This window comes from Astatotilapia calliptera, chromosome 12 (genome assembly GCF_964374335.1).
Source record: "Astatotilapia calliptera chromosome 12, fAstCal68.1, whole genome shotgun sequence".
Classification (NCBI taxonomy): domain Eukaryota; kingdom Metazoa; phylum Chordata; class Actinopteri; order Cichliformes; family Cichlidae; genus Astatotilapia; species Astatotilapia calliptera.
The window spans coordinates 3076233-3096457 of NC_137433.1; the positions used below are offsets into that span (position 1 = coordinate 3076233).

Consider the following 20225-nt stretch of genomic DNA (forward strand, 5'->3'; position numbering starts at 1 on the left):
CTCATGAGAGGTCCTCCTAAAAATCTAATGTTAAAAACTTTAATACAAGATTCCTGATTTAAAAGAAAAAGAGCAGAAACAAATAAACCTGAATCTCTCTGGTTTGAAAAAACACAGTGCCAATCACTGCTCAGGGATTACTCACACTCATAACCATCCTGCAGCTCCATGCAGCGCACTCCCTCGGGGCAGGGCTTTTCGACGCACCACAAGCGAGTCTCGCATAGCTGACCCCGATAGTTGGTGGAGCAGTTGCATCTGAAGTCATTCCAGGTTACCTGACACTGTCCACCATTGAAACACGGTTCATCCTGTGCACAGACAAACACAGATGGATGGATTAGACCATCGCTTGTAAAATCTCTCACCTGATGCGACCGCATAGGTTAAGGCTACTAAGAGGATTGAGCGCTAACTTACAGATCAGCAGGATTCTCAACCAGATGAATGATAATAGGGTTATCACAACCAAGCTATTAGACAGTCCTGCAATTGCCATGAGATACAAGAGCCATATATTTTCCCATAAATCAACTTTGCAGCGTATATTAATCTCTCTCATTTCATTTTCATTTTGTCTGTAGTCAAATAGAAATGTTTCCAAACAGGAAACCTCACTGTGAGGGGACTGTACTTACCAATCCATCACCATAATAAATGATTATAAATAAAACTGTAAATCATGAGAAATTAAACAGGGATGCACCGCATCCTTTACCTTGCACGTATCATCACTTTGGCATCCTGGCAGCAGGTTATCCTCGGTGCTTGCCTGGTAAACCTCCATCCCCTCTGGATAACCTTCAGCAACCAGATGCTTGTGATCCAGTCGAATGTCCTGCAGACAGCCCTTGAAGTTTCCACCCCAGGCATTCGTGCTCTTGCCTGCAGGGAGCCCTCCAACATATGCCACATCCCCGGCTTCTACACTCACATTTCCTAAGGCACGATTATTGCCCGCTTTGGGAAAAACCACATGGCCACAATGTACCTTTACAATCACCAAATTATTTTTCCCATCAGTAACTGATCTCGCTTCTGAGAGAAGCGTGGTGTGAGGACTGTAGAGAGCAACAGTGCCTTCTTTCAGGTAGATAGTCAGGTAGGCGTCTCCTTCTCGATGGAACTGCAGGAGCATGCCACTGTGTTTGAGAGAGCGCATAAAAAACGAAACGCTAAAGTTGTCACCGTGAGTTTCTGATATGTTGAACATAGAATAGCTGGTGCTGTTTTCATGTCCAAAGGTCCAGGAAGGGTACTCTGAAGTAGGGGGAAGAAGGACAGAGCTTTAGTATTTTATCTCATGAACTATTAGATTTTATTATATTTATTATGCAAATGTGTTAGTTTTTATTTTCATATTAAGATTTTAAGTACTAAACAAATGACGAGCACTGTGACATGTATGAATCAGGCTGACTGCAGAGGTTGGTTAGTGAGCTCTTCAGTAGCATCAGTAGCATTTACTATTACATTCTTTCTTTATGATATTATAATTTCATTATGCTTATTTGTGTGATATATCAGATCCTAGAGCAAATAGTAATTTCTTTTACTCAAAAACTAAATGTAATTGGCTAAATTAGTTTAAATTAATGCCAAGTTGTGCAGAAACCACAACTGCACTCTAAGGTCAAATAAAAAGGTGTTACTCAGTTTTTAACTGATGCATTTTGGGTCATTTTCTGCTTTTTTATTACTTTACTTTTATTACTTTTTCTATTATTTTATTACTTTACATTCTGTAATCAGTATTTTTGAAACAATTTCATTCAATTTTCTTTTATTTCTATAGTGTAATTTCACAACAACAACAATCCCCTCAAACAGAACCTACTTTGAACAATGAGAAACCATTTTCAAGACTTGGCCTGGGCTTGAACATTATTAACAGATTTTGACCGATGTTATTATTTAAAAGGAAGCCATAGTCTGATAAAACATTTTTGCTTAGTTTCACTGAGCTGTTGAAAGGTGCTTTGCCTTTATCAATCATTAGTTTGAATTTTCCCTCTTACAATTCTAGTTTTGGTGGAAATTACTCTTAGCTGGTAAGAGGTGATTTTGCTTAATATAACCCTGGAGTCACTTTTAAGTGCTTCTGGTTTGACTGGAATATCTGCTTCTTATAACATATGGCTGTTGACGCAGATGCAGCTAGCATTAAAGCTGTTACTTGTAACCTCTTAACATCCACTAGATCAAACCATGTTTACAGATGGTGTTGTGTTAAGGTTGCATTTTAAGAAGATGTAACATTTGAATCAAGTCTCTTTTTGTGACCTCGCAGTTCATAGTTATACCCAACAGGTAAAATTTCCAAATAAAGGGAGAGCTGTGAATCTAACCATAACTAGGACACCTGGGATTTTGTGTGTTGGGTTACTAAACCTAAGAAGTTTTTCCCTGTTCTGTTAATTTGTCCAGAAAACCCTTTTTTTCAGTCGAAGCAGAGGTGAGATGTTTACTCCTACCTTTTCCACAGTTTTCTCCATAGTACGGTCGATGGCACTGACAGCTGGCACCGACCCACATATCCACACACTGTCCACGCTGCATGCATGGGTCCTCACCACACCAGTCTGGTTTGGTACATCCCAGTTCCAAGCCCGAATTCTCCTCCCTGATGAGATCTTGAGGCAGCAGCAGCTTATAGTCAACTTGAAAGTCTTCCATGCAGCCGATGAATGCCTTTCCACTGGACAAGTTGCCCACATATTTCTGTGGTGCCCCTCCTATATACAGCTGTTGGAAGGAGCTGGATTGGAGGAAGATCAGATGGTTTCGACCCTCATTCTTTACTTGGCATCCTTCCTCACAGCCGGGTCCTTTTACAGCCAGAACCAATCTCTCATCCATGGTCACGGTTACCGTGTGCCATTCTCCATCATTGACTGGGCCTGGGTAATTGGCCCACAGTAGCTTCCCTGATTTTACCTTTGCTTGGAGGGAGCCTTTGACAAGCTCGAGAGAGACAAAGTTCTCCACGGTGCCCCGGTAGTAGAGCACCATGTCAGGAAGAGTACTCCTGAATCGAAGCTGCATGTGTAGAACATTTGGCTTTGTCTTGTTCTTGAAAACAGGCAACTGCATATGGACGTAACCCTCTGAGTTGAAGGAGAAGGTGGTGGAGGTATTGCAGTGATCTCCTGTCCAGCCAGCAGGACACACACAGGTGTAGCCGTGTTCACCGTTCTTGATCAAAACAGGGACGCAGCCTGCTCCATGCTGGCACTGGTGCTGCCGGCAGCCGACGAGCCTGACGTCGCAGTCTGGCCCCCCCCAGGGCTCATGGACGGGCTCCAGCACAGGGCAGTGACACCTGTAGGAATTGGCAGCATCTTCGCAGGTGGCGCCGTTCTTGCAAGGATTACTGTCACACTCGTTGATGTCTACCTCACAGTGTACACCTGCACGAGGAAACACTGACATTTAGTGTCACTGCAACTTACTCCAGCAACACTCGTCCAACTTTGCCATGCTAAAATACATTCACATGGATCATATTTTCACTACAACATCTCTTAGATATCAAGTCAGTGAAGCACACATGTAGATGAAGACAAGGGATGAGCTTTCTGCGATTAACAGATGAGGAAATGACCTGAGGAAATAGCTGTTAATTTCACAATTAGACAACAATAGGATCTTCAGTCTCCCTAACACAATTAACTCAGTGACTGTCTTGTTGACTGCACCAACTGAACCTTTAAATATTGCATTTGTTAGCTGTGTATGACACACCCTCAGTGTGATCGGTGGTCAGCGCCTTGTCAAACTCTGTTCAACGTTAACTCTCAACAGCAGCAGTCAACTTGCATTAACCTAGTCCTCTGAAACACTCTAAACCCGAGGTGTCCTAAAGCTGCTCCTTCAGGCTGCCAATGCGCCACTCTCATAAAAACCTTGCAACTCTATGCAAATCTCTTCTATGCAATCAAAGAGTGCTGCATCATACCTGTTACCCACCAGGGCCCACAGCAGCAGCACAGCAGCAGCACCAGCCTCTTTTCTTCCATGACCCACTGAGGCACTGGACGACACACAGCTCACACTGGATGAGTGAAGTGACATAACCAAGTCTTCTCTCTCTCTAACATACGCACACACATAAACCAGAGGTGCCTCCTCTTCTCTACTCTGTACCAGGCAGACAGGCAGAAGTGATTACACCAGCCCTGCCCACCTTTCCTTCTGCCTTTTTTCTCCCTCCTCCATCAGTCTGTGAATTCCTCCCTCCCTTCTTCCTCCTCCTCCTTCCTCACTCACACCCTATACTCCTACTCCTATCTGCAGCTCAGTCCTATCAAAGCGATTAGCTCCCAGCCTCCAGCTGGCTCCTGTCAGTGTATGACAACAGGAATGCTGAGCTGCAGTCCCCTCCTTGCTCCATGAGCTGGTTTGTAGTTACTCACCAGTGCCAAGTACTTCCTGGAAAGAGCCAGCAGGAGGTGCTGCATGTTCAGTGTTTAAGGTGTGTGGGCCAGGTTTGAAAAGCACCGGACTATATAATAATATATACAATATATATCTATATTTCATTTTGTTTAGACCCTCTGCTCTTGTATGAATTAAATCCACAGCGAAATCATTAGTAGCAATGAACTGTACGTGCTTCTGACTGAAAGCTGGATTGATGACACTCACAGCATAATGAAGAGCTGATCGAATAATCACCCGCTGCAGACACTATAGTTTTGAACACTGCACCAGTAAAAACAGGAGCGGTGGTCAAATTACTGTGATATGTAAAAATTATTTTATTTGTAAATTTTTGTCATGTAACAGATATTTGATTTTTACATTTCTAAGCTTTATTAAATATATAAAAATGTCTCTATGTCAACATTTTCTCCTATAATTTGAAAAAAATGATTCATCAGTTAGTCTTGCACCTCTTAACTTGCAACAAAGAACATATGCATGTAGCACGTTTCTACCTAAGCACTCAAAGAGCTTTATACATGTCCTATTCATCCATGTAAGTGCTTTCTAGCCAACATTCACACTCCAATGAACACATCAGGAGCAACTTGGAGTTCAGTATCTTGCCCAAGGAGATCCAATTAGTAGACGCCCTGCTCTACCTTCTGAACCACAGCCAGCCAGGATACTGTCTGAGATACCGGGGGCTTTGACAAAATAGCAGTACTTGACATGCTGGGAACAAGTATAGGATGGACCATTATTTCAGCCACAGTCATTTTCAACCACTACAAAAATAAGAAGTCCTTCAACAGATGATCTAGCATCCCAGTTCAAAAGAAGGAAGAGTCTAAATTCAGGGAAGAACCAAAAGAACATTAAGTGTTGCAAGAAGCATGAAAAAACCGGCACATCAAGGAAAAGTATACGCATAACATGTTTGATATAATCTTCAGATTCTACAAAATAAGAGTTTCCTTGTGCATCATTGTGCTGCTCTAAGTACACCTGCTCCTGGATATAGTGCAGGATGGAAGACACATGACATATGTATCATTTGGATAAGGTCCTTGTTTATTGTCCTTTATTCATTGGACTTTAATTAGGCTACTAAGCAGCTTTGCTGTAATCCCCCCCCCTCCTGACAAGTTTCTTAGGAGACCCACATTTAATGCCTGACATATGGCACCTTCTATTGGCTCTGTTGTTTTCAGCTATGCTTCTCTATATCATGTGCGCTCTCATCCACTCCTTTCCTCTACTGTCATCATTTTGTTAGCAAATACGCTCTGATTTTCTTGATGAGAGCCTTCGGCTGAACTCATCACTTCCAGAACAGATTTCTGGGCTTCCAGATTAGTGATGTGGGTCAGTTTGTTTTCAGTAGTTTGGAAGCACTTTTGTTTGGCATAGCAGATTCTTAGGTAATCCATCTACACTGACTCCTAATGAAAATGTTCAATTTGAACTGTTTAGTTCAAATTGTCACACAAACGAGGACCTTGAGGTAAAAAAAACAGAAATATTTAAAAGGAAATAAAGAGTTTTTTAAAGAGATACTGTTGTTTCTGCTCCAGCTGACGGTGATTTTTTAGTGCACGCAAGGCTCAGCACACACTTCACCACTGTGACACCAGATCAGGCTACATCACTGATTCTATATCATCTGTCCTGGTAGATTATATAACAGCCTCTACTTTGTGACACTGAAGGAAGAGAATAGAAAACACAACTTGTTAGGGGGTAAAATTAAATAGCTGATAAGAGGTGTCTCCTACCTGTAAAGCCATCTGGACAGACACACTGATAAGAGTTGACGAGGTCCTGGCAGCTTCCTCCATGCTGACATGGAGCAGACTCACACTCGTCCACATTAACAGAGCAGTCGTCTCCTGCAAGAGGATTATATCAGTGATATTTATATCCACGTCACCTTCACATCAACGAGGCACATGCAGAGAAACTCAAGTGGTTTTTGTCTGGTTTACCAATGAATCCTGGCAGACAATGACAGATGAAGCCGGCAGCCACATCATAACTGAAGTCAGCAGTGCTGAGTTCAGGAAGCTTTCTGTAGTTCACGACATCTGAGCGTTGAAAACACTTTCCACCATTGTGACAGGGATGCTGCTCACACTCATCTATATCCACCTGGCAGTCGTCTCCCTCGTAACCTGCTTGCACATAAACACAAACACATTATATACTTATTCTTATAATAATATTCAGTCTGTCAACATACTTACATGGTGGTAAGAACATCATGCTATATTGCCTCAGTCCTACAATAACTACAAAATAAGAAATATTCAAATATTAAATATATTAAAAAATACTTTCTGAGGAGGATCAAATGTAACCAAAATAAACATTTTACTGAAATATTCAAGCCCCCCAAGACTTTTCTAAAGCTGTTTCTTTAGTTACTCCCCAGAACTACTGTTTCTTTCTTTAGCAGGACATCGTTTCCACTTTAACCTCCTTCCATTAGATATGAGATTGATTGTTTCTGAGCAATCAAAGCAGAAAACGGCGCCAGCATGTCAGTGTTTTAAGTGTGCTGAGCAATGCAAAGTTAGAAATAATCTCTGAATTTGTTGTTCAGAAGCTGATGTGATGCGTCCAACACAACAGCATGTTTACAGTTCGTTGGATAGTTTGATTTTAATAATTCATGTGATTTTTAAAAGGCTTTAAATTAGTGTAAATAATCAGACTCAGGGACACCTGCTAAACACAGCTTAGCTTTTCTCATCTTCAGCCTGCGTCTGCATCTTTGTACGTCCTCCTACGTTAAAGAATGTCCCTGCTTTTGAATGGTGGCTCTGCTCTTTATGCCCTCAGACTCAAGAGTCCTTAACTGCTTTGTTCAGTGTGATTCATGCATGGGAAACCCCGCAGCTTTTCTTTTTTTCACTTTTTAGCATTTTTGGTGAGTAGTTATATAACACAAGCCCTAAACCATGGTGAGAGGTGGTTTAGACTTTAAGTTGAACCACAGCGTACCTGGCCAACACAGGCACTTGTACTGATTGGTCCCCTCCAAACACGTGGCTCCGTTCTGGCAGGGGTCAGAAGCACATTCAGGAATATCCTCTTCACAGTAGTCGCCTACAAAGCCTGTCCCCTCACAGTCACAGACATAACTAGAAGAGACAAGATAGGCAGTCTTAGACTGATTGAGCATGTCTATCATACTACACATTAGATTACTGTTGCACTGTTGTAGCTGGTTGACATAGAGTGCATTTTAACCTCCTAGCACCTGCTGTCTGTGTGTGGCATCACATTTTGGGGTGTTTAGACCAAAATACATTTTGCTCTACAAGGGCCTGATATCCACTTACAAGGACTTTACACTGCCACTGTTCGATCCAAGTTTAAAGCCAATGTCCTCAAATGTGGATCTGATTTTTCTCAGAAACAAAAACCAGGTTAAGAAAAATGTTGTAATTCTTTGTTTTTACATTCATCAGGTTCCAATCAACCCAAAAAACAAAGAGAAATTAAAGATGCTGCCATGGAAGAGTTTGGGTCTTAGGAGGTTAAGATGAAAACTTCCCACTGGGCTCCAAGTATCTTGTTATCGCCGCTTGACCTCAACATTGTACACAAAACACAAATATCAGTGAAATTGTAAAAGATTAAATTTTTAAAAGTGCATCCTCACATGTGACAAGCTGAAACAATGAAATGTTATGTTTTGATTTATTTTTATTTTATTTTTTTACAAAAAAATATACAAATGGAAACAATGTTTTGCTGTGTAATTCATAATAATTCTACTTGAATAATACTACAAATGCAGACAGATCAAAGAGTTTTAGTATCAAAGCCACTGACTTGATTTCTTATAAATCGACTTTTTTCAGCTGTAAGAAAATTCCTTTTTTTATTACACTGACAAAATAATGGTTGCAGCTGTAAACAAATAATAAACATGTACTTGTGATGCTAAATGCAACTTAAGTACAGGCCAGTAAAGCATCAAAAAATCAATTAATTTAAATAATGATTTTTCTACGATTTTGTTTCTAAATGATGTTCACTCATTTGATTCTGACTCAGTGTAAGATTTACATACTGATGCTTATAATGTGAAACTACTACATCCTTTATCTTCTTCACTCGATGCTGTTAAAATACATTTTACTGTCCCAGGCATTCACAGCACCTACATCTGTGTGAGGACTATGACCGTGACAGACAGTAAGAGGATTAATTCTTGTCCTTGATCAACTTTAATGTCTGCCGTGCAGTCCTGGGCAGACACAACACAGACTGACACAGTGCACCTGTATGTTAGTGTACACTAGTCTCTTCCTAACACCGATTATCTTCTGTTTTTCAGTCCACCTGACTGTTAAATATTCTGCTCATTACCTTTATCCTGCTAAATTATAAGGTTTGATTACAGTGATTATGAGGATTATGAGTCGTGTTGTTGCACTGATGAATTCCTTCTATTTGATGTACTACTACTTATATGTACTACATGATTGTACTACACATGTTTTTATCTTCAGACACAGGTGATGCATTTCAACAGTACAAAATGCTGTCAGTTTGAAAAACAACAAATAATTATTTCACTACAGTAAATATCACTACATATCAAAACAGTTTGATTTGCTAAAGTTTTACTTTGGTTTTTGATGCTTTGAATCTGTTGTATTTCCTTCTTCAAACAGCTCATTTGCACAGTAAACTATGAGGGTTACATTTTTTACATGTAGAAAAATTAGGCATGTCAGGGACACCCCCACCCCCGACTCTAATCATTCAATTCTAGTATGAAGATATGGTTCAAGTTTAAGTTTAGGGAAACAGCCCCGTATGGAAAATATATTTATAGGTCTTATAAAGTTTGTATCTGTCTTGTGTGAAACTTGTATGAAAAGCATATAAGAGTGAAAACAGATATAAGATCCCTTGAAAAATTATATAAATAAAACTTGTATATGGATACTTCCTAAAACAATATATGGAAGTAATGAGAAAGTGGCCACTTTCATGAGTGAAGCATATCAGCCTTACATGAGTCACTATATGAAGAAGGCCACATCTGATGCAAGTCTTTTAAAAGTTTATTCTATTTCTTTTCCATATGGGGCACATTTAATGACATCCAGGGTATATTCAGTATATTGAAAGAAATACTACCTGTTCACACCATCTATGCATTTTCCTGTATTTAGACAGGGCCAGCTGGCACATTCATCAATGTCGACTTCGCAGTCTTGCCCCTGGAATCCAGCCACGCACTCACACGAGTACATGGCAACATGATCTCGGCAGGTGGCGCCATTTTGACAGGGACGAACCTCACACTCATCGATCTCCACCTCGCAGTTAATCCCTGCAGAGGACACAGGCGGGATGGCAGAAGGCCAGCGCATGAGATTTGGCGATGCATTGTCATATATGTCCACAATGATCACATTTCACATTTGAAATAATCAGATGTAGGATTAGCAGTTTGAGGATAGACAGCTATCTCGGGGTTACTCACTGGAATTATTTTGCAGAGTTTCAAGAGATCATCTTTAGCTGCCACTGTCATGTGGTACAAACTACATTAAACTAAACAATGCCAGCTACCTGATTCACACTGTGTCACACTGTGATATACACAATGAGATGTTTTGTTCTCTTTACATCATATTCCAAAATATACCCTCCCGATTAAGCTCTTTTTAGCTCTGCAGTCTCAAAACTGCAGCTTCCTGTACCACTGCCTCGTATTTCTACCAGCCCAGCATCCTTTTGTAGGTTATTGAGGAATGTTTACGCATGACTTACCAATTTTAAATATAGCTTATTTTTGTTGAGCGATAAGCTTGGAGCAAATCAATAATCTGAAACCTGAGAATTTCCTGTTGTCCACAGCAACTTGTTCTCCCATCTGACACAATGATTAAACAGTACCTGGTCTATGTTACACCTACATGTTTGCTGGGAGTGACAAAGGTTATTTAAAGATGTATGATTATAATAAGACAAGAATTACAGACTATACACTGCTACTGTTAAATGAGCCAATATAAGTGTAATTAAATCTTATTGGACTTATTTGGGAAAGTATTCTAAACCTAGAACAGCCAGTTAAAGCTGTAAATTTTAAATATGTTCATATGAAGCTCGGTACCTTACAGTTCCTGGACTATGCTGCTCTGCCTGTTGTAAACACGACCTGCTTCAAATACCTGCTCACCTTTATAGCCTGGAGCACAGTCACACCTGTAGTGATCTACCTCATCCCAACACGTGCCATTATTCTGACAGGGTCGGGAGGCACACTCGTCGATGTCCAAATGACAGCGGGAGCCTTGAAATCCTGGCACACAGAAACACTGGTATGCATTCACTCCATCTTTACAGATGGCTCCATTCTGGCAGGGCTCCGACTGGCACTCGTCTACGTTCTCCTCACAGTTTGTCCCCTGGTATCCTGCAGCACACTGGCACAGGTGCCCAGTGTCAGGGATGTCCGTACAGGTGCCACCGTTCTGGCATGTTTCCTCTGAACATTTGGTCACATTATCCTGGCAGTGCTCACCACCAAAACCAATTGGACAGTGGCAAGAATAGCCATTGACTCCATCGACACAGTAGGACTTATTACCCTGGCAGGGGTTACTCTGACATTCATCAACACCCTGGGTGCAATTGAGCCCTGCGAAACCACCCGGGCAGAGGCAGCTGTACTTGCCAGTTCCAGGTTTGCTTGTGCAATTGCTGCAAGTTGCATCGATGCAGGCATCATACAGGTCCTCACAGTTTTTACCTGTGTACCACACTGGTTCTTTGGGGCAAAGGCACACGTAGTCGCCAAAGTGGTCAAAACAAGAGCCGCCGTTGTTGCAAGGAGACGATAAGCACACATCTTCTGCTGCTGTGCACAGCAGGCCTGGAAATGAAAGACAAACTTCCTGTTAAGAACACATAAAATCATGTTTCTTTACTGTCACTTTGTGATAGAGGTTTCTTCACTAACTCAGCCCTTAGAAGGGCTGTTTAGTCCAATTTGCTTACAACTCAAACATATAAAGTCTCTGTTAGCGTTGCACGTCGTGGCGTTAGTGTTTGTCCCAGCTCATCACTTTAACCCAAACTGCAACATTTACCATCCTCAGTAGTTTTAGTAACTAAACCAAAGTGAGACAAACGAAGCCAAGCGATGAGTGAAGCAGCTCGTTTCACAGTGTTGTGATTTATTGAGGCCCCTGTTATATTAACAAAGTCTTTAAAGCACGTATTATAAACACTAGTCAACATAATGGATGTCCACACTACACAGTATTTAGTAAACATTTTGAAACTTTACAAAAACTATAAAGATATTGTTCATATATATTTCTAACAATTAGTAAAAATTAATAGTAGTTTATTTATGTATTTTTTTGTGTGTAATTTCATTTATTTGAATTTATCTGATAAAACTATAGATAATTATGATAAATACCACATGGATCATTTACTGGAGCATGGAAATGTTTGTCAGGTTAACTGATCTTTCTACATTTGCCGCAGGTGTAGCTGCAGGAAGGATTCACCTTTGAGGTGCAAACGAGACTCACCCCGTCTCCAAATGTACGAAGCATCCTGCAGAGATGTTCATTTAACCTCAGCCTGTATACGCAATGACAAGAACAAATGTGGGCACTGCAACAAAATACCCGAGAAGTCATTTTATATGTTGAACCTTGCATTATAATAGGCTCTTCCAAAGTTTCGGTCTAGCTGTAAAATTACTCTTTATCACCCCTAAAGCAGAAGAAACACCTGTATGTCAAGAAAGCCCATTGTGACACCTCCCTCTCCTTCCTCCACTAACAAAGTGTTGGATTTTCACTACTGACATCTACACTCACAAATTTATGGAATTACTGTAAGATGTTTTGAATAAAATCACCCCAATAAAATGGCAGCCACTGTGTCCCACTGCTAACAACCTCCCAGTAACAATCTGTTTATATCTTCCCTGCAACACCTACAGTCCTCATTTCCCACTGTATCCACTTTAACACCCCCAGTTCCTCTCACATGCATTTGCTATCACCTTCTTTATCTGCTCTTACTTCCTCCTCACATGAGTGTCTCACATCTCCATGCACCACCTTTCTGCTTTCCAAACCTGAGAAGTGCTGCATTGTTTGTTTCCTCTGTTTTAATTTCATAGTTGATAATAAGCCTCAGCATGCTCACTTATGACCAATAATCACACTTATGATGACAGGAAACAGGAGGAAAGAGAATGAGACTGAAGATTAATGGCTGTAGTGAAGGAGTAGACCGAATACAACGCTGAGGCCGATAATCCAACGTGGAGACTCTTAAAAAATATACAAAGAATAATAGTCTTCATGTTATATTATAGACATATTATAGTCTTCATATTATATTATAGACATATTATAGTCTTCATGTTATATTATAGACATATTATAGTCTTCATGTTATATTATAGACATATTATAGTCTTCATGTTATATTATAGACATATTATAGTCTTCATATTATATTATAGACATATTATAGTCTTCATATTATATTATAGACATATTATAGTCTTCATATTTGAGTGTCTAAAGTGAGCCCTGATATAATTACATCTTTTGAGTTTGAAATTAAAACAAAATGTCAATCTAAGAAAAGAATAAAACTTAAATATCTGAAAGTTACTAAATATTTATATATTTCTTATACTGTTTACAGCAAAGTGGTGAGCACTATAGTCTCTCTGCCATCTGGCTGAAGCCTGTCTGTGTGGCGTTTGTTCTCCCCGTGCCTGCATGAGTCCTCTCTGGGTACTCTGGCTTCACCCCACAGTCCAAAGACATATTAGTCAGGAAACACTTGAGCTGAGGACAGTTTACTGTTCAGTGTTCATTATAAGCAGCAATGTGCACTACTAGCCAACTAGATCAGTTAAATGTTTGTGCGCTCTTTAGCAACACAAATGCCTGGTTAAAGGACATTATTCAGAGTTCATAGATAAAACTAGTTAATTGTTGGTCCTAAGCACAGTATGTAGGCTGTATGAATAATACAAAGCACAACACATTTCAGCAGCACCTAAGACATAATTTATTTATTGACAAATGCAATTAAGGAAATCAGATAAAGGAAATCCACCACATCCAATAATTTGTCTAGCAGAGAATCATCTACTATAGATTATTATTATTAGTAGTAGTATTGTCATTCTTATTATTACAGGTGTTACAGAACACAGAGGTCCTGAGGAGCCACCACAGCAGCTATTAAACTACAGATGCTTTAATATTTTATCTCTAATTCGGATTAGTTAGACAGCCTCCTGTTTAATGAAGTAGATCTAATCAAGTGATTACAACTGATAATGGCCTGCAACTGTGATACAAAATGCATTATGAAAATTACACTACTAAATTTGAATATGAAAGTGTGATATGTATTTGATAAAACATGGACTATATTGGTTTTGTTGTGTCATGATGAGCTGTGTGGCAGGCTAGGTTAGGACGCACAACTCTGAGACTCTCTTGACTTAAAGCAGCAGCTTTGCTAAAAGTAAAATACATGAACTAAACAAAAGGTGAGCTAGAACTACAACCATACATTGGTATACATGACCCGACCAGAACCGACAGCTAATTCGGAGATCGGGACAACAAACAGAGGGAGACTGAAATACACAGGCAGGATAAGGATGACGGACCAACCACAGGAGGAGAACTATGATTATGAAGCGCAAGAAACTAAACGATGTAACAAGAACACCAACCGTACAATAAAAACATAAACCTCCTTTTAAACCCAATTAAACAGTCCAAAACCTGAAGATTAAACGCTAACATAAGCACAAAAACTAACTGAACAAAACCAAGAAATATTAACAAAAACTCAAAAACACATGAACACTGGGTCACCAGATCCAGGACCATGACAGAAATGCAGCGAGTCAGATATTACGTTGTGTAGTCTCTCTTACATCAACATTTTTCTAGTTTTCTTTTTTTAGCCTCCCTCCTTCTCACCCCCTCCAACCTGCCTCCCCAGACTAGTATGGAAAGCTGAACTCCATCAGAACTCTGGGCTTTAACCCGCACTGGCTCTAATTCTCATCAGCACTGTAGAAGTGGGCAAACAGGGACAACTGCTGTCCTCACTCCTTCATCCAAACTCAGTCAACCCCTCACACATTCCAGGGAGATGATAACAGCTCCTCCTACACACACAGCCCATCAGCCCCCGTGCCATTACAGAACACATCATAGATCACGGCCGCACAGGGTCGATCCCTGACACTGACTGGTACCAGCCTCTCGATCCAACAATAACACTAAGCAGAGACGTGGACTGTTAGCAGGTAGAGTGATGTCAAACTGCCGACGCTCTCCAGAGACCTCAGCGTGTCTCTTTAGGGAGTCTTCACTTTAACATAGACCATGACCATTCCCTCTGATGAGAAGAAGGATATTGACTCAGTGTAATGCTCTTTTTTAAATCCCTCTTTTGGATAATAGTCAGATTTTCATTTGATTTGTATTCGCAGATTTCCTAACACTGAACCTAATCCATACTTTAACTCTGAGCTCTAAAACATTGGGCAATGAGCTCAAAAAATACTTTTTTACTAGTAAAATACAAAATAATAATAGTGTGTCCCAGTCAGAATGTCTCTACTTTGTTGTTAAGACTTTGTAGAACCATTATTATATTTTTATATCAGAGAATCAGGGAATAGGGGTACATAGACCTTAACAGCCGAATACTCATGCATGGTTGTTACACACTTTGTTCCACAGGTAAACTCACTTTGTTTTGTTTCTAATTCTAGCAATTCATAGAAGACCTCCTCCTGTTCACCTGGATGTTCTGTAAGGCAGAGGTCTCCCATATGGAAAAGATATGTATAAATCTTATAAAGTTTGTATCTGTCTTGTGTGAAACTTGTATGAAAAGCATATAAGAGTGAAAACAGATATAAGATCCCTTGAAAAATTATATAATGAAACTTGGATGTTTTGGATACTTACTAAAACAATGTATGAAAGTAATGAGAAAGTGGCCACTTTCATGAGTGAATCATGTAAGTTTTTACTATTTCTTTTCCATATGGGCTCCAACCTTTTTTGTGCCACGGACCGGTTTATGCCCGACAATATTTTCAAGGACCGGCCTTTAAGGTGTCGCGGATAAATACAACAAAATAAAACTAGTACTGGTACCGAAAAAAAGAAGATTTATTCATAACACACGTGAAAAGACCCAGGAAAACGGAGTAAACGATAAAAACGATAACAAAATAACACTGAAAACCGATAAAAACCCTGAAAACCAGACATTTCACACCTGAGCCTCAACTCTCGCGGCCCGGTACCAAACGACTCACGGACCGGTACCGGCCCGAGGCCCGGGGGTTGGGGACCGCTGTTGTAAGGCACAAGTAGAATTTGAGCAAAGCAGGTACATGTTCAACACAAGAGGTCCAACGAGGGACTCTTGAGGAATTCCACATGTTGGCTTTTCTCAAATTCATCGTTATCAAGTGACATGAAGTAGTGTCTATCATGTAAACATAACCTGAACCACCTTTTCAGATCTATCCAGCAGTATCACCTGTGATCATTTAATACCAAAACAGAAGATTTTGTCTCATCACTATGCTGTGGTATGGACAAATCCAGCCTGAAGGACATGAAAAAGGATGTTTTGCATTATAAAGCATGTAGTTGTTGCCTGAAATAGAGAGTTATTAATTATCTGAAGCAAATCTGGGGCTATTCTAAATGTGCATAATTCAAGATAACCTTAAAGACAGAAACTTCAGTTCGAGTGTGATGTACTGTAAGCAGTCAGTAAAGTTCATGTACAGGCATACTTTAGCCATTAGATGTAATATGTTGTAGCAAAATGCATCATTTGAAATAAAGTCTGCTCTGCCTGTGTGTTGTTTCAGACATATACAGCAGAGTAATGCTTACGTCATCATCTGTTCAAATATTATAAAGAAAACAAAAAGCATCCTGATGTCTCAAATGCTAATTAGAATAGATTTTTCCAACTTTGTCCCACATAACAAAAAGTTGTCAAAAGAAGCTGAAAATGTGCAGAAAAAATCCTTTAACAACAGTCCTGGAAAGAGGATCTGATTTAAGAACCTTATTTCTATGAGGCACTAGTGCCATCCAGTGCACCAACATGCCCACTATCACAGTGGGGAAAAAATTAACAGTCAAGACGTTTGACCACAACCGAAAGACACCAATACATTTTGTTTAAAACAAAAACAAAAGGTAGGTGTTTTTTATTTTATCATTTTATCTACTTTTTGGATGTCTTTTAGACAAATGCTCCATTTGTCAACAGGAAGTGGTGAATTATTTCAATTAGCTTGAACCATCTGCAAAAGAATGGTTTATTTAAAATAAACTGCCAGATGTTTTCTTCTCCTCAATTCAGTTTAATTACATTGAATCGAATAGAAATCCAGCTTCAAAAATCAACTTCGTTTTTCACCCAAAGTTGAATGAATATAACCAATAATGATATTATTACTAATAATAATGATATAATCCCACCACTATTAATGATAAGATGAAGAAAAAGATGAAGAGGGGGAGAAAAAAATAATAATACCAATAGTACTAGTAAAGAAATAAGGGTAAACAAATATATAAAAAAGGGAACAGATAAATAAAGTTATGCATTATTATAAAATAGAGAGAATAATAAGGGGAAACTGGGAAATCCTGGAGCTAAGAAACTGTATCCGTAACCTTGGACTCAAGGGTTGGTTCTGGATGATCCTCATTAAGAGTAGCCATGGTGATTTTGAGTGCATCACCCAAATAAATGTTATTATTGTTTTCTGTTCATTACTGTATATGATTCACATACATATCTTCCCACTTAACAAGACCAGCTGGCTAACACAGTGGATACTTCCCGGGTGGAAACAGCCCCCACACCCTAACGAGGAAGTTTATTGGAGGAGTGGACATAATGGTCTAGTGGGTAGCTGGAGAATAAATATTAGTGACTTGGCTTTCCTCCCCACAACACCTGCTCCTGGGGATGTCCAGAGTGATGATGGTCAACCAGTAATCAAGGAGAGAGCTGGTAATGTTATACATTTGCCAGTTCTAACCCAATGAAATGTTGGCATTAAAAATAGATTTCTGGAGTTATTTCACTAACTTACTAAAAACAGCAAAACTAGAGCTAAGTGAATCAAATAGGTGACTACACATTTGTGCACAGATGGGTGCATTACAAAGGATGTAGATAGAGGTGTGTTGCTAGAAAATCAAATTCACTCTTGGCAGATGTAAAAGGCAGTCGATATGTGTTTACCCTGAGTCACGGCAACAGCACCACAGAGTCAACAGAGAGTACTGCTGCAGGGCTGAGGAAACAGCAGCGCTGTGAATCATAGATAAAGGGAAGCCCCTGGCTAACGCACGAGTTGAGCTCAGAGGAATTTTATTGAATCACCACAAGAGACTGGGCTCCGCTTTGGGCTCCTAATGCCCCACAGCAGGTGGCTGCTTTACTTTATACAAAAAAAGCACAAATCTTCTCTGACTCAACTAGCCACAGACATGCATTCTTTTGTCTCCTCCGTGAGTTACTGTAGAGGCCATGTCACTTTAAACTCACTATTTGTGTCTAGTCTGGAGGGAAATTTGTTTCTTCGTATAAGCTACACCAACTCCAATTATTTTCCGGGGAGTCAATTTGTCAGCTAGCTGCTCACAGACGTTTAAAAGTATAATACAAGGCTTCTATATACATCTTAGCCCCCATGTTTTTCATATTGTTAGTCACCAGTTTTCTATCCGCATTTCACAAATTCTTTTGGAATTAGACACAGCTCGTGTCCTATAGACGGGAATGGCTCTGACAAATGCACTTGTCTCCATTGTGTTCATCATCTGCAGAAGACAGCACTCAAGAGACCAATGGGTGAGTTTCAGGACATGTTGGTTTTGTATTTTTCCCATTTCCTAAAAATACCAAATTTGTTTTAAAGGTAACAGTAAATATATTTGTGAACAAACTCTATGTTGTTCAGCTTTTTGAGAGGTTTTCAAATGTGCTCATTGTTAAAAACTTTTTCTAAATACTTTTACTTTCATGTGAACTCTTCCAGTTTTCCAGTCTCTGTCATCCTCGTGTTCGTCTCTTCACCATCGCCCTGTCTCCTCTGTCTCTTCTCGCCTGCCTTCTTCTTTAAAACTTGCTGCGTGCCAGACCTCTTGCCATGCTCCTTAATACCCATCACCCCCTCCATTCATAGCCGAGACAAAAAAGCTGTGCAGCAGTGCAGCCGGACGCTCAGCTCGTTACCATAGTGATCTTTAACAATGCCACCCACAGCCAATCCATGCCGCCGTTCTACCACCGTTTAAATGAGCTTCAGACATTTCACACAAATGAAGGTTGCGGGAAAAATAGGTCAGTAGGGTTTCATAAGGTTTTGAACCCCCCCAACAGTACACACCCAGACACACCCTGCACACATTTAGGAGCCATAAGGAGCACACCTACTTAAACCCTGTTATATCTCTTGGTTCTCTGATAGAGTATGGATTCAGGAGGTTGAAGCATACGCTCATTCGAGTTAATCTTGTGATCTCATGAGCACAGTATGATGTAAGTAAAGAAATGATTGTGCTAAACCTCCAGTTAAAAGATATATTTCTCACTTGTAGTTTTTAGCACACACAAAAAACACAAAAGAAAAAACTAAAGACACTTTGTAACTTGGTGCCATTTCCATGTTCATTAAGTACATTTGATCTTTTTCATAGTAACACTTCCCTCTAATAAAAAGGTGGATTCAAATCATAATAGCAGAATATGTCACAGAGCACAACAGAGCGTCCAGATCCCCTCACTGCAGGCGTCCTTTAATTTGGCACCAATATGTATACATTTGTTATACAATATGTAGTATATCTGTAACATCCTTTACCTTTAAATGAAAAACTTACCAAACTACTCTCACAGTGTGTCCTGTTAGTTTCCGTTTTTATACATACACACTGCAGCATAAGTCTAGTGTTATTGTTCTGTTTTGTCCACATATTAAATGCGGGCTTTTTTGTAAAATGCGGGATATTACCTTTCAAATTAAGTCTCATACACCAATTTTTGCACAGCAATGTTTGCTGTTAAAAGGACTTTCCATTTAAATGTTGTAAATGTTTTATAATAAAATGGCCCCAACCCTAATCTTGGTGGGGTTGGGGTAGAGTTTGGGTGATGTATGTGAGCACATAAACAAACACTTTAGACACGCAAAAAACTGCACCCGTGGATGAACTTAATATGTTTAAAGGTTCTTACTCGGACAACATGTGTATGATACACTTGTTAAAGAGTGCAAAGTTATTTTAATAACAGGAAACAATATGTAGAGCTCCACAATTATAGATCACAACATTTGGATAGAACAGGATTCAATACCCTAAATGTAAATCATATTTGTGATTCATCAGACAACTTTAAATATGTACTTTCTGTTGATGATAGCACTATTTTCCGGTCTGGTGATAAATTAAATCCATCTTTATGTCCTGTTAGGTCAGCAGTGGTCTGCATGTTTATTTACTTAAGCACTGACGCGAATATGTACATGTGTATGTCTGCACAGAGCCATCGTGCTGTTGTAAAATACCTTATTAACTATTTGCGTTGTCGGAAAAGGGCAGCTTTATAAGATTTTCTTCTTCGTGCTACACTTTGGTTCGCTTTGATGTAACTGTGGAGGTTATTGCGATTTTATACATTCAAGACGAAAAAAA

At 39.7% G+C, this 20225-nt stretch overlaps 1 protein-coding gene across 1 annotated transcript in view; it reads right to left on the minus strand.

Annotated features, from left to right (window-relative positions):
- The window catches only part of LOC113033870 (protein crumbs homolog 1-like), a 31363-nt gene that overhangs the window by 10882 nt on the left and 256 nt on the right, over positions 1 to 20225 (minus strand). Inside the window, exons 2-9 of the mRNA XM_026188027.2 lie at positions 10640 to 11335; positions 9589 to 9784; positions 7432 to 7571; positions 6414 to 6599; positions 6204 to 6317; positions 2475 to 3410; positions 719 to 1260; positions 146 to 311 (exon numbers count right to left, since the gene is read on the minus strand). Coding sequence (XP_026043812.2) covers positions 146 to 311; positions 719 to 1260; positions 2475 to 3410; positions 6204 to 6317; positions 6414 to 6599; positions 7432 to 7571; positions 9589 to 9784; positions 10640 to 11335 — 2976 coding nt within the window. The remainder of the gene's footprint in view (positions 1 to 145; positions 312 to 718; positions 1261 to 2474; positions 3411 to 6203; positions 6318 to 6413; positions 6600 to 7431; positions 7572 to 9588; positions 9785 to 10639; positions 11336 to 20225) is intronic.